The 25837-nt window shown below is 64.1% G+C and overlaps 1 protein-coding gene across 1 annotated transcript; it reads right to left on the reverse strand.

The window, feature by feature from the left end:
* Positions 1–920: 920 nt before the first annotated feature.
* Positions 921–23425, reverse strand: REXO1 (RNA exonuclease 1 homolog). The gene is made up of 16 exons (XM_078443704.2): positions 23122–23425; positions 10042–11792; positions 8891–8995; positions 7903–8116; positions 5683–5846; positions 5145–5276; positions 4875–4998; positions 4046–4159; positions 3764–3901; positions 3534–3647; positions 3359–3432; positions 3052–3162; positions 2490–2605; positions 2255–2393; positions 1963–2083; positions 921–1876 (listed from the first exon to the last, which is right to left on the reverse strand). The coding sequence occupies exons 1-16, from the start codon at positions 23276–23278 to the stop codon at positions 1788–1790; spliced, it is 3663 nt and encodes a 1220-aa protein (XP_078299830.2). The 5' UTR covers positions 23279–23425; the 3' UTR covers positions 921–1787.
* Between the last annotated feature and the right edge of the window lie 2412 nt (positions 23426–25837).

The following is a 25837-nucleotide window of genomic DNA, read 5'->3' on the forward strand; positions in this document are numbered from 1 at the left end:
CCTCCCTGCAGCCCCAAGAGCCTCACTGGCCAGCTGAAAGTTTGCACCCCTCCTCTGGGTCTCCCTGGGGGGCTCGTTATGCTCTGGGGAAAGGGAACGACACCACACAGAAACAGAAATGGCCCTGCACCATTTATTTGGAAAGTTACTTGTTTACAGAAGAGGTGGGAGAAAGTCAAATGGTCAGAACAGCCTCAGGGGGACACAACAGTGGCCGGGGCCCCGACTCAGTCACCACTCCCCAGTGAGGGCCCCTCAGGATCTGGAGGGCACCCAGTCCTCGGCAGCGCTGGCCCAGGGTGCTTCGGGGGTAGAGGCTGCCGTGTCCTCAGCCTGGGACCTGCCCTCTTGGCCTTTAGCAGAAGCCAAAGTGGGAGTGGCAGGGGCCCTCCTCCAAAAGCCCTCCTGCCTCCACACATAGGGCACCCCCCACCTGCCCCTCCACGGGCTCATCTCTGGCTACACTTTGCGTCTTGAATGGACTAACCGTGGAGACCTCAACACCCCCAAGAGGCACAAGTGACAGGCCGAGTCCATCACTGAGCCCCGTGCACACAAGCACCTCCCGGGAGCAGCGGGCCGGCACTTGGGGAGCGGGCAGGTGGCCACCCTCCCCTATCCGCGTTAGCTCCTCAGACACAGCACGGTGGCTCTCCAGGGCTCCTCGCTCCCCGCCCCACGGATAAGCAAGACGGCCAGCCAGGCCAGCTCCGCTCACAGGACTGGGTCACCACCTCCACCATCACAGAGCCCCAAGGGGGCCAGAAGCGTGACGGGCCCGGGGACCGCAGGAGATGGTTTTTGGGAAGACAAACAAGGTTCTATTTCTGCTTCCCCAATTAGGGGCAGACCGGACCCTGGGGGCAGCTGAGTGTGGAGCCTCACCAGGCACCAAGAACACCACCAGACGCCAGGAGATCTAAAATCCATACAAACATTTATTCTGTTCCTGCCTCGGGTCAGGGGACCAGGGGTCAGGGCCCTAGGGGGGCTGCAGGCCTTTACAGACAGCCCCTCGGGGGGAGGGCGGGGCTCCAGCAGGAAGACAGGGTCCAGAGGCTGGTGGGCCCTGGAGGGGTCCCAAAGGCGAGGCCCTGGGGGGTGGCGGGGGGGGGGGCTGGCTTCGTTCCCAGAGGTCACGGAGTCCAGGTGGGTTTGGGGAGGCCAGTTTCCACCCGCTCGGCCCGGGCCGGACTGGACTCTCCGTCCTGGTGGCTGCCAAGGTGCCGGCTTCTGGCCCCCCGACTTCTCCCCCCCCCCCGCTCCCCCGCCCCCAACGGGGAAGGCAGCACCAGGGTCTTCCTTTTCCGGTGGGGAAAGACAACTGTGCGAATCGCCAGGTTTAAATTACAAATAATAAAAATAACAATACAAAATAAAAAAAGACAACCCCTGTCTCAAACACACCCGTGAAAAGCCTGCCCGGCAGGAGAAGGGGCAGGGGCGGGAGGCCTGGCTGCCAGGGACTCCGCAGGGCCCTCTGGGTGCCGGGTGGGGTCTGTCCCGGTCCCGTCTGGGAATGAGCAGCAGTCTCTGGAGGACAGAGTGGGGGGGGTGGGGGGAGAGGCGGGGGCGGCGCAAGGGGGCCAGGTCGGGCGGGGGGGGGGGTGTCAGGGCTCCAGGTGGTCTCGGCTTGGGGCTCTTGTGCCGCCGGCTCGTCCCGCTCTCTCTGTTTCCATGTCTCAGCGATGTGGACAGGGTTAGCTCTCGAGATTTATTGCACTGTTTTGGAAGAGGCCTGGGGTAGAGGCCGGGCCGGGGCTGCGGGAGAGGCGGGCAGGCGGCGGTCACCGCTTGGTCTTGGCGTCTTCTCGGATCTTCCAGATCACCAGGTGCATGCAGGCGCTGGCGTCCTCGCTGGAGCTGTGCCCGTCCACTGCGGGGCGGATGGACGCGTCAGAGTGGCTGCGCCCCCGGGGCCCGGCCGCCGCTCCCGGCCCCCGCCCCCCGCCGGCCGCTCACCGTTGTCCTGGATGATCCGTCTGAGGTAGTCGGCCATGAGGTTCCGCAGGGAGCGCTTGTAGGGGAGGCCCAGGCGGTGCGGGAAGAGCACGGACGTGTCCACCACGGTGCTGTGAATGACCTGTGGGCGGGCGGGCGGGCGGGCGGGCAGAGACCACGGGTCCAGGGCCCCAGGAGGGCCGGGGTAGGAAGGTGCCTGGGGCTCAGACCCGCCCCCACAGCTCCCACTGCCACCCCCCCCTCCCCCCCCACGGAGGGCACCAGGCCCAGGACCCCCGGGAGCGGGCAGTACCTTCAAGGCCAGCAGGTCGCTCTCTAGGCTGTGTCCGATGAGGACGGTGTCGGCGCTGAACATGCTCAGCAGGACGGCCTGGACATCCCGGAGCGAGATGCTCGTGTCCACAAGGTCAGCCTCAGTGACCCCTGAAAACCTGGTGTGGGCGGAGCGGGGAGCCTGAAGGTAGCCAGGGAGGGAGGCGGGGTGCCCGCTCCTGGGGGGGGCTGGGGGGGGGCGGGCGCGGCCACACCTGGTGTTGTAGTCGACGATCTCGTTGTCCGGCTTGACAAAGGTGTCGTAGACCACCCGCATGTCTGTGTCCACCACCGTGACGCGCGTCAGCTCCAGGCCATACGTGGTGTAGGACTGCGGGGCCGAGAGGGCTCCCGTGACCGTGCGCCCCGCCCCGCGCCCAGCGCTCTCAGGACGAGGCCGCTGGTCCCCGAGCCCTCTGGCCGGCATTCCAGTACCCAGCAAGGGCCGTGTCATACGGCACGCAGCGTGGGCTGAGGAGTGAGGTCAGAGCGTCTACTTGGCTGGAGGTGGGGGGGGGGGGGTGGCGGTGGGGGAGCCCTCTCTCAGAAGCTGCCGGCAAGGCCTCGAGGAGGCACAACGGACGCAGCCCGGCACACGGCGCGGGCAGGGCGGGGGGGGGGGGGGGGGGGGGGCGTTGGCAGGATCCCCCTTCTGCTCCCGGCTCCTCCCTCTACCTGCTCTCTATCCTAAGACCCCCCACCCCCACCCCCACCTCAAAGCTGTGGGCGCAGCAGCGGGACGACCACCGAACAGAACACCCACGGCAGCCAGCTCACCATTTCACAGTCAAGGGCATAAACGCCCGGGTGAGCATCTTCCGAAAGCTCTTTATCGAAAGTTTTCACAAAGCCTTCCAGGTTCTCCTTCCGGCCGTCCTGCACGTGTTGCTGAGGGGAGGGGAGGGGAGGGGAGGGGAGGGTGGGTGAGGGCGGCAGGCTCGAGGGGCCAGGCTGGTGCCGGGCTTTCTCCGATCGAAGGACAGAAACGGGGGATCAGGGGGCCGGCCCGGGTTGCACCTCATTTCTAGGCAGGCTGGGGGCCCTTCCCGAGATGAGGGAGTATCGGCGGGCCCAGGAGACCTACCTTGGCGACCTGACAGCCGGCAGAGCCGATGGCAGCCGAGCAGCACGTGTACTGAGTCTCCCAGCCGCCAGCCACTGGAAGGGAGGTGGCAGCGGTCAGGGCCGAGCCTCCCCCGTGCCCCAGGCACAGCCCCGACACCCGCTGTGCTGGGGCGGGGCGGGGGGGGGGGGCTCACCTCGGTTCCGGCGGAGCCGCCCCCAGTGGTAGTAACACTCCTCTTCGCGCACGCAGCGGCCGGATGAGGACACGAGGTACTCGGTGCCACAGCGGCAGCAGATTCTACAGGCGGCTACGGGGCGGGAGGGGAAGCATCAGGCCCTGCCGCGCCCTGTCCCCACGCAGCCCTCCCGGAGCCACCGTCTCCCTACCCCTCCTCGAGCACAGGTGGTGCTGAAGGCCACTCACAGTCCTTGGGCTTCTTGTCCTCGGCCGTGAAGATGACAGCGCCCCCCGGCCGCTCGGGGTGAGGGAAGGGGTAGCCGTTCTCCTTGAGCTGGTCCTCGGTGAGCAGGTATTCCTTGAGGCGGCCATACAGGGCGGCCCCTGGGGACAGCGGGCATAGGTGGTCAGCCCACAGGGAGGCCAGGACAGCCGTGGCGGGGGGGACAGGAGCTCGGCCACGGCAGCCACTGCTGGGCCCCCAGGTGGCCCGGGGGGAGAGGGGGGGTGGAGGGGTAGGCAGGTCACCTTTCAGATCCTCCACCCGGGGGCTGCTCGGGCGGCTGAGTGAGAAGCTGGTTTTGGTGGCCAACTTGCCCCCCAGCACCATCTCGTGGGACACAACCCTCCGGCCGCTGGTTTCTGGAAGGGGGAGGGGTAAAAACTACACTCAGTCTCCTTCGTCCCTCCCAAGTGCACCCTCCCCCTCCGTACTGCCCTGTCCCCTGGCCTGCTCCTCGCCAGAGGCCTGACCTCCTGTGACCTCAACTCTTCTGGGACGGGCTGCAGGTGGCCTGGAAGTCCCGGGCCTCCTGGGGCCCCTGGAACCTGCCCAGGGGGAGCTGTGGGGGGTGGAGGGGCCGGGGCCAAGGCAAGAGCAGGAGAGCCGGGAGGCCTGCAGACGGACACGGCAGCGTGCCCGCGAGAGGCAGTCCTGAAACGTCCTCCCCGTCCCCACCCCGAGCTTAACGCACAGAGCGGGCCCCACCGAGCTCCGCCTCTGAAGAGGGCGCCCCATTAGCTGGTGGCCTTCGGCTCGAGAGACCCGGCTCTCTAAGGAGCGTGGTCAACAGCGAGAAGAGGCTGCTCTGAGGGCACGGCACCAAGCCGTCTCCGACAGAGGCCCGACAAGCGGCAGCCTGCACCCGCCACCAGCGTTCCCCGCAGGCTTTCGTCCCCGTCTGCCCCCCCAGCCCCGGGAGCGGCAGAGAGCTGGCGGCTGGGGTCCCCGCCCCACCGCTCCCACAGCCCGGGTGGGGAGCAGCCCCAGCACGTCGGGGGAGCCCGTGGCCCTCTGCTAGAGGCGCAGACCCGGATCTCGCAGATGTGACCCCCTGGCCGCCCCGCCCCGATTTACTGTTGAGACCAGGTGTGGGGCTGGGGACCAGGCCCCGGAGCTTCTTGAGGGTGTTCACAGCTACGTTCAGATAGATGTTCTTGCTGGGGCTGCGGTCGTAGGCCACCTTCTCCTCGTTCAGCGCCTGAGGACACACACCACAGCCCTGTGGCCCTGTGCTCGGGGGAGTGGAAGGTCCCGGCCCCTCGGCCTAGGACCTGGCCACCCCTACACACACCCCAGCCCGCTGTCCCCCCAGCCGGCCCGCGGCCACCTCCCAGGGTCACGCACCTTCTCTACGGCTTCCTGGTTTGAAGAGCAGAATTTGAGACACTCCTCAATAAACAGGTTGAGATACCGTTGGCGGATGACCGTGGGGACTTTGCCCCCAAACTCTTTTGGGATAATGGGCTTCTTTAAACTCTAGAGAAAACAGACCCATCAGAGACGGCCTGTACCGTGCCTGGTCCCCTGACGTGTATCGCAGAACCCACGGGACACCGCACACGCAGGGTGGACCCTGCTGGGAACTCTGGGCTTCGGGGCCTGAGAGAGCTCATCCCTGGCTCACTGAGGCCAGCACAGCCACGGCAGGGTTGGCCAAAGGGGAAACTGAGGGCAGGCGTGGTGGGGGGGGCGGGGGGGGGGTACATGGCAGCGTGCCCGCTGCTCAGTGTCTATGAACTGAAGCCGCCCTGGGCGAGGGGAGTCGGTTAGCAAAGGCAGCAGAGGGAGCCGGAAGGGGAGGAGCACCCACGCGGCACAGGGGCGTCGGCAAGCCAGGCGCCCAGGTTCCCGCGGCAGGGGACCCGGGGGGGCGGGCGCTCACCTGTAAAGACGGGCTGTGGGCAACACGCTTGGGGGTGACGGTGGCGGTGGTCTTGGACGCCATGCCGGACAGCGTGCGCGCCTTCAGGGGCTGGCCGCCCGGTTCGGGGCCATTGGGAGGCTGGCCGCTGCTGGCGGCGAGGGTCCTCTTGGCACCTGTGGGGGCTGGCGGGGCACAGGGGACGTGAGAGCAGGAAGAGAGCACACCCATGACCGAGCTGCACAGCACCCAGCAGCCGCGGTCGTTCAGCGTCAGCAGGACGTGCATCTCGGAGCACAGGGGGACGGGCCGGGCTGTGGGGCACGGGCTACGGAATGACATCAGGCTCTATGTGCGTTCGGGCAAGTCCATCGAGAAGGGGGGAACGCAAATGGGGCTTCGGAGGCCGGCTCAGGCAACGTCTCCGCCGGGGCGGCCCGGCGAGTGGCAGGGCGCGTGGGAAGCCTCTGCCACATGCTCCGGCCCCCGACTCCGAGGCATTGACCTTTGAGGGAGGAAAGGCCCTCGCTCCTGGGCTGCGGACCAGAGGGTACAGGATGCCCCCGGCCCAGTCACTGTGACCGGCGGGGCCGGCCCTCCGCTGCCTGTGTGTTCTGCCTCTCCCTTTGATGAGGTCACAAACCAAACAGTCTCCCGCCTCCCCGGGGAGGAGGGCACCCGCCTGCCGGGCTGTTTCCGAGGGCTCCGGGGAGGCGGCGGGGGCCGGAGACCGGGGTGCGGGTGTGCGCACGCGCCTGCACGGGGCTTCTGTGCCGACAAAAGAACGGGAGCGGATGAGGAGAGCACGGGGCCCAGGCCCCCGGCCTCTTGGAGGGACCGTGGCACCACAAGCCGGCCGCGGCCCATCCCATGCCAGGGCCGGCCTCCGCAGAGCGGGCGGAAAACGCGCGCTCTTCCGGAACGGAAAGACAGCTCTTAGGTTCATTTACACACGGACTGTTTGTGCGGCACCCGGGGTGTGCATGGGGAGGAAAGCCAGCACGAGGCATCGGAGGGGACTCCTGAACTTGGGGTGACCCCCTGCAGCTCGGGAAGGTTGCCACCGTGTCTAAGGATGCCGGGCCATCTGCGAGTTAATGCCACCCCAAGTATGTCTGGTGATGACTGTGGCAAGGACTGTCCCGAGCCATGGAGGATGACCCAGGGGACCCGGTCACGTGCAGAAGGGGTGGGATGACGAGAGAGTCCGCGTCCCAGGATCCACACGGTTCGGGGTGCTCTCCTGTCCCTGCAGCTAAACCACGACTGAAGATCCACAGTGCACACTTCTTGCCCTCAAGTTCTAACTCGGGAGCCCTGGGGAGGGGAAGGAGCAGAAGCCAGACAGTTTACCCGAAAGCAGGGAGAGGCAGGGGAGGGCTGTGGAGGACTACCTCGTGGGGCCCACCCTTCAGGCCCTGGTGACTCCAGGGAGTATCTGAACCAGCAGCAAGGACGCCCCCCCGTGCCCCCCGAGGCTGGCCAGATGGCAGGGGGCCTCTACAACCCGAGAGAAGCTGAATGTGCATCCGAACGAGGCCTCCCGGTGGCCGAGCAGCCAGGGGCCCCCCCACATCCCCCAGCTGCAGACGCCAGCGAGTGTCCTGCCGGTCGGACCACGCAGGTCTGACCGGACCCTCAGACAAGACCAAGCGGGGGAAGCACCCACAAGACAGAAGGAAACACAGCCCCGGGGGCCTCCAGACCAGCTGGCTCAACTCAACCAAGCTGAGCGCCTCCGGGGCCACAGCCTCGCTGACCCCAGCCCCACAGACCACCGAGGCCAGCCCCCCCCCGTTCCCGGGATCACGGTGTAGAGCCCGGTGCCCCCACTCAGGAGCCCGGGGGAGGCAAGGACAAAAAGACCAGGCAGGCAGGGACAGAGTGGAAGTCACAGGGAGATCCCTGGGTCGGGGCCTCAGAGGGAGGCAGGAAGCCGGCACAACAGACTCTCTGGGTCTGTTAGACAGACGAGGGGTGGGAAGAAGGCACCCCGCACACCCTCCACAGCCAGCCCCCGGCTACCAACACCAAGGCCGGGAAAGGCCCGGAGCCGCCGGGCACTGCATCAGGCCTGAGTTAGCCTGCTGCTAACAGTGGAGGGAAACTTTTATCCCCATTCCACAGACCAGCACACTGAGGCCCCAGCTGGGCCCTGTTGGAGTTCAACATCGCTGGCAAAAGCAGAGCCTGGCCTTGGGCTCCTGTCACACCCCCGAGCCCCTGCGCCCCGGGACTCACCTGCAGCCAGGCGGGGGTTGGGGACGTGGGCGATCCTCCTCTTCTCGCCGGGGGCCGAGATGTGGACGGAGGACGACGGCTTCTCGGCCGGCTGCTGGGTGGCCTGGAGCCAGGCGGCGGAGTCCCTCTGGGCCTGCTGGGCCCGCCGGTAGCACACCTCCTGGGCGGTGGGAGGCCGGGCAGGGGGCGCTGGGCCTCTCCTCCCGGGCTCTGCCTGGGTGATGACAAATTCCCGGGGGGGTCTGTATGCTGGGAGCACCCAGAGCAGGCCACACGGGGCAAAAGGCTGACGGTAGGGCCACAGACAGGAAGGCAGGGGCTCCGGGGCCGGGGCCAGGCACGCGGCCCCGGCGCCCTCCTCTGAGTGCTCAGATACCCTGGCAGGAACCAGCCAGCTCCACGCATTGGCCCTCAAACTCATGTTGCCTCGCTGTCCCATGGCACCTCGGCTGCCCTGCTCTCTTGGCTCCTGGCCTCGGAATGCCTAGGCCCTGCCCTTGGCCCTGATATAGGCGCGGCGTGGGTGGGACTCATTAGGCCCCTGATTGGATTGGCACGCTAATCCAATCCCACTTGACTCCTTTTCTCTGGCCTTCAGCTTAGCCAGGGGAAGGGTCTGGTGATAGAATCCACCAGAGCTCCCAGGTGCTTGGCAGAGAGCCCGGTCCTCTGCCCCAGCCTTCCCTCTGCCACCGACAGCTGTTTCTCTCTTCGGGGTGGGATCCAGCTCTGCAAGGTCGGGCCACCGGTCCAAGATCACACAGCACAGCTCACAGCCAGCAGTTTCCCCCCCGACCCCGTGCCCCTCCGTGCCCCGCGCCACCCACCCCCCCGGCACCGAACCGAAGACCGGAGGTGGGCTCCAAGCACGTCTCTGCCACCACATGGGGAGTGCCAGGCACGTGCCTGCCAGTGGAAGCCGTCAGCAGAGGCCGGGGGCCTTCTCTCTCCCACCGGCCTCCCCTCAGGGCCCAGCAGTGGACTTTACCTCCTTGCCTTGCTTGGAGAGATGAGAAATCCTCCGCTTCTGCCCTGGGAACAGAGTGGTGAGGCCCGAATGGCCCTGGGCTTCGACCTTCTCTTCCTTGGGAGGCTGCAACACACATTCAATCCTCGATGAGGTTCCTCCCTCAGACCTCACCCCCACACCAGCGCGGCGACTCCTCTACCCTCCCCGCTGCGAATATGTAACTCAGAAAGGACACGGAGAGTGAGGTGGGAAACCGGGAACACAGTCAAGGGAGGGCCTACCGGGTCTGGAAACACGATGTGGGGCTCTCACCCCCAACCGGGAGGCGTGCTCTGCCCACTCACAGATGGGGAAACCCCAGTGCTGGCCAGTCCTGCACGCGACTCCCGCAGACGCACCCAGCCCGAGTGTGACCCAGGCCCCGGCCAAGGTGGTCTCGGGCCCAAACCACTGCCTCCTGCTCCCCTCCCTCGCCAGCTCACACGGGGCAACTCAGAAATGTGGGAAGAGAGAGAAAAAATCTGAACAGCAACACCTCAAAGGTCTGTGAACAGAGCAGAGCACTAAAGGACCAAGCAGGCAGCCCCATCTTGTGCCACGCACAGAAGCTGCAGGTTTCTGAGCAGGGACTAGCCCCTCTGGCTTTGTTCAAAGCAAGCACCCTCTGGTGGCAGGACGTGGGCACACTGGAGTTTGGGGGGTGGGGGAGGAGAGTGAGAGGAGAGGGAGGGGGGAGGGAAGGAGTGGAAAAGAGGTTGGGAAAGGAGGAGGAGGAGAAAAGGGAGGGAAGTGGGGAGGGGAGGACGAGAGGAGTAGCCTGGGGAAAGTGGAGAGAGGGAGGCAGGTGGAGGGGGGATGAGAGGGGCACAGGGGGAGGGAGGGAGGCAGAGGGAAGGGAAGTGGAGAAAGGGGGGAAAGGAGAGGGAAGTGGGGGGGAGGGGAAGAGAGACCGTGGGAAGGAGGGGGGGCGGGAGATGAAGGGCGAAGGAGAGGGGAGCTGCCCCCCCGCAACAACTCTGCCCGGTCTCCCTGGTTTCCGGGCCTCAGTGGCCACGGGCCCTGCCTGGGGGACCTGGCGCTCTGTTTCCGGACAAGGTGCAGGGGCAGCAGGGCGCCAGCAGGGGCTCCTGGACAGGGAGGGAGGGGAGCACCCCCCCAGCAGGGCGCACCTGCCGGGCCTGCCGGCCTCTGTCCTCTGTCTTGACACTGGTGGACTCGTTGAAGATGCGCAGACACTCCTCCAGGGGGTCGGAGTCAAAGTCGACCTCCTTCTCCAAAGCTGAGTAGTCCACATCCCCACCGGCCCCGGAGGAGGAGGAGGAGGAGGAGGAGGAGGAGGAGGAGGGGGAGGAGGAGGGGGGGGCGGGGGCGGGGGCAGGGGCAGGACAGGGGGGCTGCGGGGCCTTGAGGCGCTTGCGCGGCCCCTGAGCGGGGGAGCAGCCCAGGCTGTGGTCCGGGTCCGAGTCCGAGTCCGAGTCCGAGTCCGAGCTGAGGCAGGGCAGGGCGGGGGGTGCCGCGGGCCCCGGGCCCAGGCCCTCATCCTCACTCTCGTCCCCAAAGAGGTCCGCGTGGCTCAGCGCCCGCTTCTGCAGCTTGGGGGCGTCCCGGGAGGCACCCTCGTCCAGCGAGCGGGCCTTCCGCTCGGCCAGCTTCCCCGGCGGCGTCTTCCCGCCCGTCCTGCTTGGCAGCTGGTGGGCACCCCCGCGGTCGGGCCGGCTGTTCCCTGAGCTGGCCACCGGGGTGGCCGAAGATGGCTTTTTCTTGGTCCCTTCGGGCTGCCTGGCCCTGTGCCGGGGGCTGCCGGCCCGCGCGCCCCGCCGGTCTGCACAGGGCTTCCCGGCAGGCCGCCCCTGCTCTCCGTCTTTACCCCGGTCCTTCCTCCGGACACCGTCCTTGCGGCCAGGGGCGGGCAGGGCCCCGCCTCTCTTCTTCTTGGGTCTCCCCTCCTTGGGGCCGCTGGGGTCCTGCGAGGCCCTGGCCGGGGAGCCAGGCTTGGCCCCGGGCTCCCCACCGGGACCCTTGGGGGGCTGCCCGAGGTCCTCGACGTCATACTGCACGGCCATCTCCTTGGTCTCACGCAGGCTGCCCTCCTCGGTCTCCTGGACCTCCCTGGAGGCCGGCTTCCCGGGGGCCTTGCCCTCGGGGCCCGCCTGGGCTCGCGGGGGGCTCGTGGTGACCGGCCCATCACCCGGAGCGGCGGCGTCGTCATCCGAGTCTGAGAACCTGGCGTCGCAGCCGGCAAAGGGGTCGCAGGGCTTCTTGAGGGCGGGCGTGTAGGGCTCGCTACCCCGGGAGCCCCGGGGCCGCTTGGGGGCCCTGTCGTCTTTGGAGCTGGCCCTGCTGAGCAGCCGGGCAGAGAAGTTGGACAGAGGGTCATACTCCAGGTCCGTGGACGGCTTGGAGTCATCCACCACGTACTTGCCGCTGGGGACGGGGCGGCTGTACCGCTGGGGCTGGCTCACGGCCTTGGGCACGTACTCCAAGGCGCCGCCAGCCCCTCCGCCGTGGCCCTGAGCGCGATCCACGGCCAGCGAGTACTTGCCGGCCGCCTCGGCGGCGGTGGCCAGGGGAGTGGGCTGGTAGCCGGCATCGGGGCTCAACAGGCCCGGGCGGCCGCCGGGGTTGTAATCGAAGGACAGCGGGAAGGCGTCCTCGTCCAGGCCCGCGGCGGGACTAGCGGCGGGGCCTCGGGGCGCCACGGCAGGGGCCTCGGCCGAGCGGTGCTCGCGGGCCGTCTCCAGGAGCTCCTGGTAGCGCCGCTGCTCCAGCTCTACCTCCGAGCGCACCGCCTCGATGGCCTGGTTGACCAGCTCCAGCTCCAGGATGTCCGAGCGGGGCTCCCCCCCGCTGCCCAGGGCGCCATTCTCCCTCTGCACGGGGGGCTTGGGCAGCTCGGGGTTGTACGGGTCATATCCAAGCCCTGAAACGGGAAGCGGGAGAAAACGGCAGTGAGCAGGCCCCCCGAAGAAGCCGCAGCCACGCGGGCCAACGTCGGGCCACAGCCTCAACCCGGGCGTCGCCCCGGAGGGCCGCGGGGGAAGAGCAGAGAAGCAGAACCAACTGGGGGCGGGGCCTCTGGCAAAGCCCTAGGGAGGCCGCCCGGCCAGGAGGCAGGGGCACCGGGGGCACGGCCACTCGTCCACAGACCTCCCGGCATGGGGTGGGGCAGTGGCGACCTCACAGACTGGACAAGTAGCTCCAGGAGCTGGAGTGAGAACGGGAGTCCCACGGACCTGGCCCACACCGAAGCCACGGCGTGCTGCCTCCTACGGACGGGAGCCGGGAGGGTGTGCGCGGAAGGCTGGCCGGCCAGGCAGGGAGCAGCCACGGCCCTCGCCCACCTCCCCTGGGTCAGGGCCACCCCAGAGGTGTCACCTCTAGGGCTCTGTCCCACAAACTTGCTCCCCGCAGTTACGTCCACGGGGCCGTGCACGCGCCAGGAGAGCACGGAGCCACGGAGGGGCCCACCGTCAGGGAGCACGGAGTCACGAAGGACACCCACACGCGATTGTGAGGGGACAGGAAAGGCAGAATGCTGGCCGTGCTGCGGCCCCACGGAGCAAAGCGGAAAAAAGCATTTACATTCACATCGCATTCTGAGAACACCAAGTAGGGTGGAGAGCAAGCCAGCGGCCACCTCAACCCACGAGCCTGGGATCCAGAGTCGGACCCCAACCGGTTGAGCCACCCAGGCGCCCCACCTTACGTCCTTTTACCGTTTCTATCAGTCTGAACAGTCATGCCCGCCCCCCCACCCCCACCCCGGGGCGGCTGTGAGACAGACAATCCTGCTTCTGTTCCAGGTTCCAGGGCATGGTCTACGAGACCAGCACGACCAGTGCCACCAACGTCGGCACGAAACCCAGCAGAAACTCTCCCTCATGGACAGAGGTGCGGAAATTCTCCATAAAATGTGACCAAATGAAGCCCACCGTTCCAAGAAAGGGACAATACACCAGATTCAAGTTCGCCGTGTTGACGTATTCCAGAATTCAGAGACTTTGTTAGAAATCCCATCTAAAGCGTAGAATGTGCTTTAAAAAAACCTAGCGTAACGTACAAACTTTTCAAACCGCTAAGCAGTATGCCTGAAAGTAACGTAACAGTGTAGGTCAACTATACTCACAAACTTAAAAGACCTTACCGGAGATAATTCTATACCATCACCGAAGAATATGTCAATAGATCCGATGCCCTGTGGTTGACCGTGTGGCAGCGACTCTCCCCTGGAACCTCCAGAAAGGACCAGCCCTGCCCACACCTGGATGTAGCCCGGTGAGACCTATTTTGCACCTCTGACCTCTTCAGGTAAGGAAATCTTGTGTTGTTTTCAGGCCCCAGGAAACTCGACAAAGGAAAGGAAACCAAACCGTGTGGCTGCCTGCCTGCCTGCCTTCAGGGGACAGGGAGCTTTGCAGGGGACAGCGCTGGGGCTGGGGCCGCCTGGGGCCCGAGGGAGGGAAGAGACTGCGGCCTGTGGCTTGCCTTTTGCCTTGGAGCCCACATCTTAAGTCATACTCGGGAGAAAAGGAGCGGACAGAAATGCTTCAGACGCAGACAGGGAGGCAAAACCAGAGCCGGCGGGGGGGGGGGGGGGGGCAGCCACTCCATGCCCCCCACCTCACGGCTGAAAACTAGAGGGTACGGGGGAGGGAGACTGGGGGCAGGGCGCACAGCCGCCCCTGGTAAGAGGTGGAGGGACCACCCAGAGGGGGGCCTCCCTCCCAGCCCACCTTGACCCCCCAACCAATCCAAAGGCACCAATGGGAGACCCGCCCCAGCCTAACGACCCCTGAGTGAACAGAGGGAAGACAGTGCCCTGCCCTCTCCTCCCCGCAGAAGTCCTGGCTGCCAGCAGAGCGGAAGCGCCCAGACCAGCCACAAGCTGGGGGGCACTTACTGGGCACGTCCACCAGGGGCTTGGAGGGGCTGGACTGGCGGGTCTCAAGGGGCCTCCGGCCCAGCCCACCTCACTCCCCACGCTGCCCTCCTTTGGCTAAGAGCCCTCCCCCTGATGGGGGAGATGGGAGTTAGGGTCCACCTAGCGGCAATGCCCCTCCCCCAGGGGCCGGTCAGGGAGGCACCGATGGGGGTCTTTTCCCTACCCTTCCCCAGGGAAAAGGGCTACAAACAATGCAGGGCAGCCAGGGGCCCCTTAGCCTGGTTCCAAGTAATGAAGCCACTTTACATTTTGAAAGGAAGGCTTTCCCCCCAAGGGAGGGAGAGAGGAGGCCCCACAAAGAGCCTGAGGCCACCTCAGCTCTGGGGAACCGGAGGCAGACAGGCCAGGAGGGAGGCCGTCTCGTTTTCCACCTTGGAGCCCATACTGGCATTGTCAGGGCAGTCACACCGGCTCGCTCCACCCTCTCTAGCCTCCAAGCACCCTGGCCTCTCAACCGGGAAGGGGCGAGTGCACTTGGGGTCTCAGCAGCTCAGACTCTGAAGGGGGTGCAGCCCCCGGCTGAGCCCAGTCCAAGCACCCAGCCCCTTGGTATGAGCCCTGCCAACACAGGGCGCGTTCAGCCCCAGCTGGAGGCTGCCTTCAAAACCACAAAGCAAAAAGCAACACCCTCAGTGGGCCTAAGAAGGTCAAGGCCAAGAGCCTGCCCCTGTGGGGCTTCTGGTTCCCCACTGGTCCTGTAAGTTTTCATCAATAGCCTGAGGGTCTCTAGACAGGTCTAGGAGCTTTGAGTGCAGCTGCCAGGAGCTCTGCTACAACCTCGTGGCACAGGGAGCCCAGAGTTCAGTCCCTGCAGGCAGGCGCCCGCTGAGCCCCAGCCAAGGCTACTTGAGGCTTGGGGGAGGGGAGAGCAAAAGCTACCTGTTCCAGGCACGTGGCCCCTGCCCCACCCTGCTTCGGAGGGCCGGGTCCCTGGCACAGCCTGTGGGAACTGGAGGAGCTCCCCAAGAAAATGTTTTGCAAGCCGCAGGGTGCCCTGGGGGCAGTGCCCACCCGCCTGCGGGAGCACAGCCGAAGGCTCTGGGCAGGTGGCACCTTGCGAGGCCGGCCCTCAGGGCACCGTGGAAGGCGTCTTCCAATGATGAGGGGGTTGATCCGGACGGGAGCCAAGAGCGCTCCCGTGGGGGTTTGCCCCTGGAAAAGCAAGATCATTTGGGCTGATTTTTGGAAAAGGAAAGTCACCAAATGCCTCTTCCCACCCCTGCCGCCAGCCCACACAGGCCAAGTCTTCCCCTGGCGGTGCCTGAGCCTCGGTTCTGTGCCCTCGGAGGCCACGCGTCCACCAGACCTGCCCTGCTGAAGGACAGAGCCGCCCTCCTCTGGCTCTCCCGGCCATGGAGGCCCGACACCCTCTCTGACCACCAGCCTCTAGGACAGGCTTCCAGGCCTGCTTCCCCATCCCCACAAGGAAAGGCCAGACCCCCGCTTTCCAGGGCTGTGGGTCACTGAGTGCAAGAGCCCATTGGGGCTGGGTCAAGGCTCGCTATGGAGACCGCACGGGGCTGAGAGAACAGCAGGATAGGGCAGCCGGCCCCAGTCACTCCGACCCTTCCCCCTGCCGGGAGACACCCAATTCTGGCCGCACCCGCGCCTCTGTGCCTCACTCCACTCTGGACAACAGCGCGCAGCCTGCCGTCCACAACGCACGCGGACTCGACGAGACAGCCGAGCACGGAGGCCACACTGGGGGAGGTCCGGGAGCCCCACCGTGAACTTCAGGCACGGACAGAGCCCTCCTTCCACAGATAAGGAGCCGGAGTCTTGGCCAGCCTAGCTGCCAGCCCCGCCCAGCTGGAGAGGTCTGACCCCAAAGCCTGGGTCCTCTCCCCCCTCCGGAAAGGGGAGCCGGCGCTGCCTTCTGAAGGGCTGGCCGTCGCCGCTCCCCTCCTTCTACTCGGCCCAAGGTCCAAAGCCGATAAGCACACAGCGCACAGCGGTCCCACCCCGGCTTTGAGCTCGGATAAGACATCAGCGGGGCTCTCCTCCAACCCGGCTGGCGGTGGCGGTGGCGGTGGCGGAGACAGCCGGCTGACCCCGCACGGGGGGCACAGGAGGAGACGGTCCCTACAGCACCAGAGATAAGCAGGACACATTGGCTGCTTGTGTGGGGCCTAAGTGGAGACAGTAAACCCAGCCACGTTCTGAGGACTGCATAGGGCGCGAGGCCTCGCAGAGAGGGCGGACATCCCCAGAAGACCACGGTGGCAGAAAGGACACTGGCTGTCGGCCAGCCCTGGCTGGCTCGGCTGGAATGCAGGGTGGATAACCAACGGGGGCACAGCGGTTCTGAGCGCTCACCACCCCTATGGGGGGCAGGGCAGTCCCCAGGTCCTCAGAGGGGCTGGCTGTCACTACTCCCCTCCAGGCCCAGAGGCCCTGTTCCCGGGGCCCCCGACACCCCACTCCTGGACATCCAAGTGCCCCACTGGACAGAGCAGGAGCCTGAAGCCCAGGGAAAAAGTACCTGGCCACTCACTCATTCCGGAGCAGAGGGCAGAGGCCTGTGGCTGCCTGTGGCACCCCGGACACGCAGCAAGAGAACTGTGACAGCCAACAGAAGCAGGTGTTTGGGAGTGCACGTGAGGGACACCCGGGCTGTGCCTGGGGAGCGGGGCCTGGGGTCCACCTCCACCTTGGGCTGATGACACTGGACGGCCCGACCCCTGGACGGCCTCCCCTCACTGCCCTCTGCCCCCTGGAGCCTCCCCTCAGCTCTAAAGCCCCCAGCCCAGAAGCAAGCTCGAGGCGAGGGCCCCAGGCACACCTGGGAATACCGGTGGCTCGGCACTCCGCGCTCTCCCCAGGGCCTGATCCTGGGAGGACCAGGACAGCAGTACCCACGTGGAGTCGCGGAGTCTAAATACGACGGGGCTCAACCATGCTGCAAAAACACAGGGAAGCATACGGCACAGGCCAAAAAAACAAAGAGAACCCAGAAATCCCTAAAGAGCACAAAAACGCAACAGAACGGCACCCTCGAAGGACTAGGCCGCACTGGCAACAACGGGCCTCCCAGGGGTGCAGCCGACCGTGGCCCGTTCTCTGCGGCGCCCCCTCTGCTCCTGCGGCCAGGCCACCACGAGCATGGAACACCGCGGCCCCCCTTCTGCCCTCACAGCCAGTCCGCGGCAGGCGCAGATCACTTTCAGGGTCCGAACACACGATTTCAGCACTTCTCTCGCTCTGGCCCTGGTGCATTTCCAACACGCTGGCCAGTGGATGTTCCTGGGGTCACCTTCCTCCACAACACAGGTTCCTGGGAGGTCCTGGGAGGCCTGGAACGTGGAACAGTGTGCTCGGGATGCTCCAGGTGAAGCTGGCAGGGAAGGAAGGCCATGCCCGTCACGGCCATTCCTGGAACGTGGGTTCGAGACACAGGGGGAGCCGGCTGTGGCCCCTACGAGCCCACACACCAACATCACCCATCAGCATCAGTGGCTTCTATTACTTGACCCCCCAGGAAGGTGCTGGGCTGGGGCGGGGGGGGGGGGGGGTTGGGGAGGCGGGGAGTGATGAGGACAGATTTCCCAGGTGGGCCAGCCCCTCCCCCACCCACATATTTGGACAGCTTCCTGCCCAGAGCCCGATGGACTGTCTCAGCGGCTCCTCCAGGCAGCCCTCCGAGACTGTCCCTGCAGAAGAGGTGGGACTCAGCTGCTTGGGCAGGCCTGTGCTCATGGGTGCGTGGGGATGGGAGCCCCAGAGCTTTTGGGCCCTGTCTCCTGAAACAGCACCCACATTCCTGCTCTTTGAGGGCCCTCTGGGCCACTCCGCTGGAGAAGAGCACACAGGTCTCCCAGGACAAACAACAGTGTTGTGTGACCGTCAACTAGGACACATAGGGACAAGCTTCACCCGGATGTGCCTGGAGTGAAAGCGGTCCCAGTGCTACCCGGACACGCCCTCCCCGTTACCTCCTGGGCTTTGCCTCCCCCTGTCCCCTGCACCCACCCCCACCTCCCAGTCTGTGGGGCGGACTCCCAGACCACAGCAGGACTCAGGGGCCCGTGCTGGAGGAGTCAGAATCAGTGTCACAACACTGACCCCTGCTGGAGCCGCCGGGGATGGCGGCGATGCTGGCGGGCAGCCTCCCCTCCCCCGCCCCAGTTCCCCCCAAAACCACAGGACAGAAGATTCCAGGCCTTTCACTGCACTGTCTCCCAGTCCCAACCAGGGATTACCATCTGCCCACCCCTGTTTCCAGCCGCCAGGCAAACTTCCACTCACCCTTCAAAACCCAGTTCGGCAACCACTTGCTTGGGGACACCCGCCCGATGTCCCTGCAACCTCCAGTTCCCCAGACCCCAGCCCCTATCTGTGCTGGACACCAATCCTTTGCTTCCACGGTGCCCCATCCTGGTCCACAGGTATGTACTGAATTCAGATCCATCCGGAAGAGCCCTTGCAGGGTCCTGGGGCTAGCTCCCGATTTTACAGAAGACACCCAAGACCCAGCTATACCTGCCTGTGTACGCACGTGTCCAGGCCAAGCCCCACCCCCAGAGCTGGGCCCCCCATCAGCCTCCCACCCTGTTCTCCAGCAAACTACAGCAAAAGCAGGTTCCCCCAGGTGCTCCACGTGGCCGTTTCCAGAAACCTGCAGCGCCTGGGGGGCCGCCAGACCAGAGGCCCTCACACGGCGAGCACACGTGCCCGCTCCCTCAAAAGGCACAAGCCAACGGCAGAAACCCTGGAGGACGCAGCTATCGCGAAGGAGGAGAGCGGTGGCCAGGAGGCGTCTCCCTGATTCCCCGGCAGTCCGCCCGGGGGGCTCCAGGCTCCGGGGAGCCCCATGCCTCCTACCCGCTGCCCATCTGCTTCTTAGCGCCCGGCTGTTCGTCGTGCACATCACACCGACCGGTCTGCCCACTGCACACGCACACGGAGCAGAAAGAATCCCCGTGCGCACACCCCTCGACAGCCCCACGGATTATTGTGCAAAGGGGATACGGGCTGCAGAGGGGGAGAACGTGCCTGCAGCTCTGTCCGCCGAGGGCCCGTGTCATTACTCGCTGCACGGAAGGGATAACTGAGGCCCAGGCGGTACCGCTGACCTGCTGGAGGCCCCCGGCCAGACGGGCTCTCTGCACAACAGAAAGCGGAGCCAGGAACGCCCTCATTCGGGGCCGCGCACCCCCGCCTTGGCCGCACCTCCTCCCGAAGCCCCTGGAGAACCCCGCGCAGCCAGCCCCACGCGGGGGCTGGGTGCTCAGCACCACGGGGAGGGGCGCCCCCACCCGCTCCACGCCAGGAGCTCCTCCGAACCGACAAGCACAGACCTCCCCAGACACCACTCCGAGTCCCCCGGGGGCAGGGTCACAGGGCCATCAGCAGCTTTATGTGCAGACACAGCGATAGGTGTGTGGCTCCAGACCGGCTCGGGGTGCGAAGGCAGGTTTTTTAAGGCTCCTCGGGCATCCAGAGGACTGCCAGGTGTGGAAAGCTGGGGACTCGGTCCCAGGACGGCCCCTCTCCTCACTGGGGCTGCGGAGCCTCGGAAAACACGATCCGACGTCACCAGTGCAGCAGGGTCACAGCTACGTGAAAGGACAGCAGGCCTCCTCCAGCTCAGGCCAGGGGGAGCACCGCAAGCCAGGAGGCACGGATTTGCAGCAATTTCCACGTGTTTCTTCGGATTTTTGGGGATCGTCCAATGTTTTTAAAACAAACGTTACCCAAGTCCTGAAAAGAAGTGCTCTGAACAGAGGTAACGTGCAGGCTTCACCGGCTGGGACTCCGCCCCTGAAACCACAGGCAGGGCGCACCCGGGGGCCCAGAAAACCCCCACATCTCTCCTCTAATGCCATCCTCACAGAAAACCAGCAACGGCACAGCAGAAGCACCACCAAGGGTACCAACGGCTTCTCCCGTGGGAGGCCTGCGCGGCTGGGCCCCTGGGGGCTGCGGCATCTGGGGAGCGGCAGGGGCTGAAGTTGAAAAACAAAGTAAAGTGGCTGCAGTGAGAATCAGCCTATGACCAAGGGATACTGGGTGACACCGGGGAACGTCTGTTGTCACTGCAGCTGGGGTAGGGGCGTCACGACCGGGGGCGCCCAGCACACCCCCCACGGCAGGCCTGGCCCCGAGGACGGGGGACTACTATTCCTCCAACCAGCTTGAGAGCTCCCACCCAGACCCTGCAGGACGCCCAACTCAAGCCCACGTGCCCACCAGCGAGCAAACGGTGCAGGGTCCTTGCTCGGCCCGGCCAGGCCTCCAGACACCAGGCTCTGCTGGGGTTCTCCCGCGGCCTCAGGGCACAGAAACGGTCACGGCGCTGACGGGCTGGACGCAGGAAAGCACACTTCCATGGTGGGGGGAGTCGCCCCCTGAAACCCACCGGCACCCTGCCCACAGAGGAAGCAGCAGAGGGGCAGCGTGGCCACGCCTCGGGGGCTGCCTGTTCGTTGAGGCCGTGCCCTTCCTGTCCCGAGTCCGCTCGCGGAGGAAACAGAACCCACCCTCTGCTGGGAGGCATTATTTCTCTGGCTCCAGCCCCCTCCTCTGCAGGACTCTGTGGGCTCAGAGCTGCCCTACAGAAGCGGTGCTCGCTCTCGGGGCTCCAGACCACGCAGGGCCTTCAAGGGCTTAAATGTGAAGCCCAGGGGCAGGGCTGCCCCGAGAGCCGCCGCCCCTGCCACGGCCGTGACCGCTCCTGCCTTCCAGCCTGTCCTCAGGTTTCGTGTTCAGGTGTCACAATTCTGTGTCTCCCAAGCCTCGCTGTGACCTGCCGGCCCCAGGGCAGAGCGCAGAGCGCTGAGCCTGACACACCGTGGGTGCCCAGGCGTGTGCGAGCCACGCAGGTGCTGGGCAGCAGAAACTGGAGGAAGGTGGTGCGTGGGGCGAGGGCCTGACTGCCCAAACTCAATCCCATAACCCCACTTACCGGCCACGTGCACACAGGAGAGTGGCTTCCCATCTCTGGGCCTCAGTTTCCTCATCTGTAAAATGGGGACAATCATCCCTACCATTCAGAGTCATAGAGAGCCTGCCCAAGTGCGTGCTGCCGAAACTGGGCAATATCACACCGAAGTTCGGAGGTGGGGATCCTGAATCCCACACTGGGAGGCACGGGGCTGGAGCCGAAGGTCTGGAAGGAACAGGATCCCTGCCCCGGCCCCTCACGGGCCTCAGACTCTGCCAAAAGTCTCAGGCACCCAGTGGCCCAAGACTGGAGGTGCTGGGCCTCACGGGGACCCCAACGTCCCTCCTGCAGGCTGCGTCCACCAAGCACCTTAGCAACGCTGTTGCTTAAAAATGAGTCCAAGCAAAGCTGGCCCAGCCCACCCTGGCAAGAGCGCCTCCCTGTGCACATCTGGACCGCTGCGGCCTCTTCCGACCCACAGGAAACCGAGCTTGTCAAAATCTGGAGCAGGGGGAAGCTGAAAGGGAGGGAAAGGACTAGGCACACACTCTCCCCTGGCGTCCTCACAGGGCAGCGACCCCAGAAGCATGCCACGGAGAAGGAAACAGAGGGTCAGAGGGGCTGCACGGCAAGGAAGAGGCTGAGCTGGGATTTGGCCCTGCCCCTCTGCAGGAGAAGCGGCGCCACCAGAAAGCAGGCCTTCCCTCCCCTCCCTCCCCTCCCTCCCTTCCCTGCAAAAAGAAAATGCAGACCCACCATGGAAAGGGGTAGACAGCTGCATTTTTCCCCTATAGCAAGTGGGGCACACAGGACTTCCTCACCAAACAGCCTCCTAGAAATGATCCTTTAGGAAACTCACTGGCCATTCTTGACGTAGAAAGAAATCTGAAAAGTGACTTACCACGGGAGGGACACACGAGGACAGAAATCAACACCCCAGAACGGAAGGCTGGAAGGCAACACGCAGACTTGGGGCCAAGTCAGAACGTCAGGGGCATAAGGGAGTGGGCCGGCCCTCTCTGGACTCACCCAGAGGAACCCAAAACCCAGGGGGCTCTTTGCAAAGCAATGCATATGACACCAAGAGGCAAACAAATGGAGTCAAGAAACCGCGCCTCCACACGTCAGCGGGGCGCTGACTCCCAGATGCCTCCAACGTGCTGTCCGCCACCTTCCTGGCCCCCACGAGAGACGGGAGTGATAATGACCCGATGCTGAGGTACCAGGGGGCACCTCTGTTTTGTCTTCTCAACAGGTTCCTGACGGCGGCGCCCGTGGCTCGCAGCTCTGAATGCCCCGTGCCCAGAATAGGTGGGGAGCCAGGCAATGAACGCTCGCATCTGGCTGTCTGCAAACCGTCAGCTGCAGGTGCGGGGGGCTAAACAAATTCGTGCGAGAAATTAAAAAAACCCTCCTATTCTTTCCTTGGCAAAATGGGAAAACAGGCCTATTATTTAATCCCAGCCGGCGCACTCCTCTTTCGAAGACGGTTCTGAAATAAAAGACATTTTTCCTGGGGAAAGACAGAGAGGGAATTTGAAATTGAGGCTGAATGAGGGAGTCTGGGTCTGATGGAAAGGGAGAGCCAGTCCTGAAGGACAGAGATCACCAGCGGGAGCCTGAGTTTCCCTCAGAAGGAATGACACCACTTAATCCTCCCTCCAAGCCTTTCCCTGCGATGTCCTCCTCCCCCCCCCCCCCCCGCCCCGTTCTTAAAGTCTCCGCTGAAATCCCACACCTCCTACAAGAAGAGCTCCCAGCTTTCACCAAACTCTGCCATGACAATGACAATCACCGCGAGGATACGACGTGCAGCCCGCTAACATTCTCTGCCCAACCGAAAGAAGGTCATTTCCTGGGAGCCTATCCGCCCTCCCGTCCCAGTCCCTCGGGTTTGGCTTACTCCCTGTCCAGCTGCGTCTGACACAGGGCTCGACACACAATAGGTGCTCCTAAGACCCTCCCGACCCCACTACTGGAGGCGCGGAGGGGGAACGCAACGCAGCAGCAAACAAGAGCTGCCACAGCACCTGGGGTTGGGGGCGCGGCGGGGATGGTCACCCCAGCGAGAAACTCGAGTGCGAGTAGAGGCAGGGGAGTCCTGGGCCTGCGGACCAGTGTCAGCCGCGCTCGTTTCCCGAGCCCCGTGCTCAGCGTTCGGCCTGCGCTAGCTCACTGCACCCTCGCGACAGCTCTAGGACGGCATGCCCCCTCACGGTTACACCGTACGCTCATGGAAACGGAGGCTCGCACAGATGCCGCGACTTGCACCGGGCCCCGGGGTGGGTGGTCCCGGTCCCGGCTGGCGAGACGACGCCCACCAGCGTCCGGAGAGGGGTCTGGGCCGAGAACGGAGGAGCCGGGAAAGTCCCAGCCGTGGAGTCTAGCCCCGGGTCGGGGAGCCAAGCCCAGGTCGGGCATTACCTGCCGCGGGGGGCGCCGCTCCACCGCCGACCAGCGCGCCGGGGCCCCGGGCCCCGCGGTGCCGGAAGTGGCAGTAGGGCCGCCGGCAGGGCCCCCCGGGCGCCCCAGCCCAGTAGGGGCAGTCGATGGCCCGGAAGAAACCGGTGGAGCGTAGCATGGTCCGTCCCGAAGCGGGACCCCGGCCCGGAGCCGCCCGGGCCCCCGGGCCGCTCACTGGCGCCGCGGTCGCCGCCGCCCGCGCCTCACGGACCCCGCTGCCGCCATCTTGCTCCGAGGCCCCCGCAGGCCCCCGGGACGCCGCCGCAAGGGACCCCGGGAGCGGCTGCCCGCAGCGCGCCTGATCAGAAACTCCAGCCCTCGAGGAACCGATGCGCTTCGCGGACCCGTGGGCAGGGACAGGTGGCCGCGGGGGGAGGGACGGAGGGTGCGGGCGGCCCCGCCTGCGGCCTCCAGGGGCTTCGCCGGCGCCGCCGCCCGGCACTGAGCTATGGCAGCAAAGCCATCTTGAGCCCGAGGCCCCGACGGCGCCTGGGCTGTCTACTGCGCGCCTGATCAAAAAACAACAACAACAACAACAACAACAACAACAACAACAACAACAACAACAACAACGAAGTCCGTCAGGACCAGCTGTCATGCATTTGCTATTAATTTGCGTTTTAGGAACACGTTGCCCTGAAGTGCCCCCTGCTGGACGAGGCGAGCCCTACAGGCGCGTCTTGTGCCTGGGAACCTGCTCCGTTTACCCCTAAAGCTTACCTCCGCCCTGGTGTGCAGCCGACTTGAGTCAATGAGTGCTTCCTTTCTCCCCGCTGGACTCTTGTCCCGGACCCACGAGAATCCCGTTCTCACTCATTCATGTGTTCACATAAAACCGCGTGCCGAGTGTATACCAAGATCTACCCTAGATGCTACCTTGACCTGGACAAATGAGGGATATGGTGGGGAGGGGAGGCTCCCTGGAGCCTGGAGGGTTAGGCCAACATCTTAATGAAAAATTGTAAGAATGCGGCGCCTGGCTGGCTCAGTCGGTGGAGCGAGTGACTCTTGATCTCAGGGTCCTGAGTTCAAGTTCATATATATATATATATATATATATATATATATATATGAACACAGTATATATATGTATGTATATATATATGTATGTATATGTATATGCACACACACACATAAGTATATAAACGTATATATAGTATATATGTAAACATATTTATAATCCATACTATGTATGTTGGTGGGATTATAAAACGGTGCAGCCAAAATAGTATGGTCGTTCCTCAAAAAGTTTAAAATGGAGCTACCCTGTGATACAGCAATCTCACTTTGGGTTGTATATCCAAAAGAATGGAAAGAAGAATCCTGAAGAGGTATTTGTACACCCCTGTTCACAGCAGCATAATCCGCAACAGCCAAGAGATGGGAACAGCCCTTATCTATCAACAGGTGAGTGGGCACACAAAATGTGGATTGTCCATGTAATGAAATGTTGTTATTCAGCCTGAAGAAGAAAGGACGTCCTGTCACCTGCCACCACGTGGACGGACCCGGAGGACACTGTGCAGAGTGACAGAAGCCAGACACAGAAGGGCAACATCCTGTGTGACCCAACTCACAGGGGGTTCCCTGGAGGAGCCCCGTCCACAGAGACAGAGTAGATGGTGGGAGCCCAGGAGAGGCCAGGGGACAGGGAGTCGGTGCTTCATGGGGACTGAGTCTCAGTTTGGGGAGATGGAAAGTTCTGGAGATGGATGGTGGGGGTGGCTGCACAGCAGTGTGCATTTGCTTAATGCCAGTGAACTGTACTCTCGCAAGTGGTTAAAAGGGAACGTTTTGTTATGTATTTTTACCGCAATTACAAATTAATTGACTAAGAAGGACAGTAATGGAGGGCAGGTGGGGTGGAGAGGGTCAGAGACGACTCTCCAGAGGACACGATCTGATTTTTGTCCGAAGTCTGTCTGGTGGCTGGTCAGTGGGCCCTGAGGGCGGAGAGCCCTTGCCTCTTCGGCCAGATCACCGAGAGCCCCTGGTTTCAAACGCAGTAAGCGTTGACAGTGGAGAGTGCACGGAATATTGCGGGGGGGATTCTGAGCGCAGACACTCTTTCCTGAGCAAGTGTCCAGGCAAGAGGCAACCTGCGGCTGTGAATGTGTGAGGGTGCTTGTTGTCCAAACCAGGAGGGCAATGGGGAGCCACAAAGGGTTGGGAGCCACGGAGGAGGATGAAGTGGGGTTTCTCCAATTGACAACCACATTTCTCCCCGAGGGTCTCCCGCCACGGCAGCCTCACAACATTTTCTATCCCCGACAGCGAACAAATTTTTTTCACACCTGCCTCCACCCACCCCTCATCGGACTAAGGGAACCTCAGGGCCAGGGCCCGTGACCACAGGACCCGGCTGGACACAGGACCTAAACACACATCTGTAACATGGATCAATGAATGTTCAGGGAAGGAATGTGTCCTCAGTTCTAGGCGGGTGCGGAAAACCGCATGTGATGTGTGCTAACTGGGATAAGACTTTAGTGACTGAAAACAAGAAATGCGGGCAGGGGTGGATGGGACAACAGGGCATCCTGGACAAATTCTTCCCCGCTTCGTTCCCCTTTTTTATTTAGGGGAAGTTCACATTAACAAAACTAATCATTTTATTTTATTTTTTAAGATTTTATTGTGAAGTAACCTCTACCCCCCACATGGGGCTTGAACTTAC

This window comes from Panthera onca, chromosome A2 (genome assembly GCF_046562875.1).
Source record: "Panthera onca isolate mPanOnc1 chromosome A2, mPanOnc1 haplotype 2, whole genome shotgun sequence".
Taxonomy (NCBI): domain Eukaryota; kingdom Metazoa; phylum Chordata; class Mammalia; order Carnivora; family Felidae; genus Panthera; species Panthera onca.

Coding starts and splice junctions, on each gene's coding strand:
- REXO1 (XM_078443704.2), bottom strand. CDS start 23,278: ATGCTACGCTCCACCGGTTTCTTCCGGGCCATCGACTGCCCCTACTGG. Junction 4,160..4,874: donor CCCCACACCTGGTCTCAACA/GTAAATCGGGGC, acceptor TCCCCCTTCCAG/AAACCAGCGGCCGGAGGGTT. Junction 3,163..3,358: donor CCGGCTGTCAGGTCGCCAAG/GTAGGTCTCCTG, acceptor CCCTCCCCTCAG/CAACACGTGCAGGACGGCCG.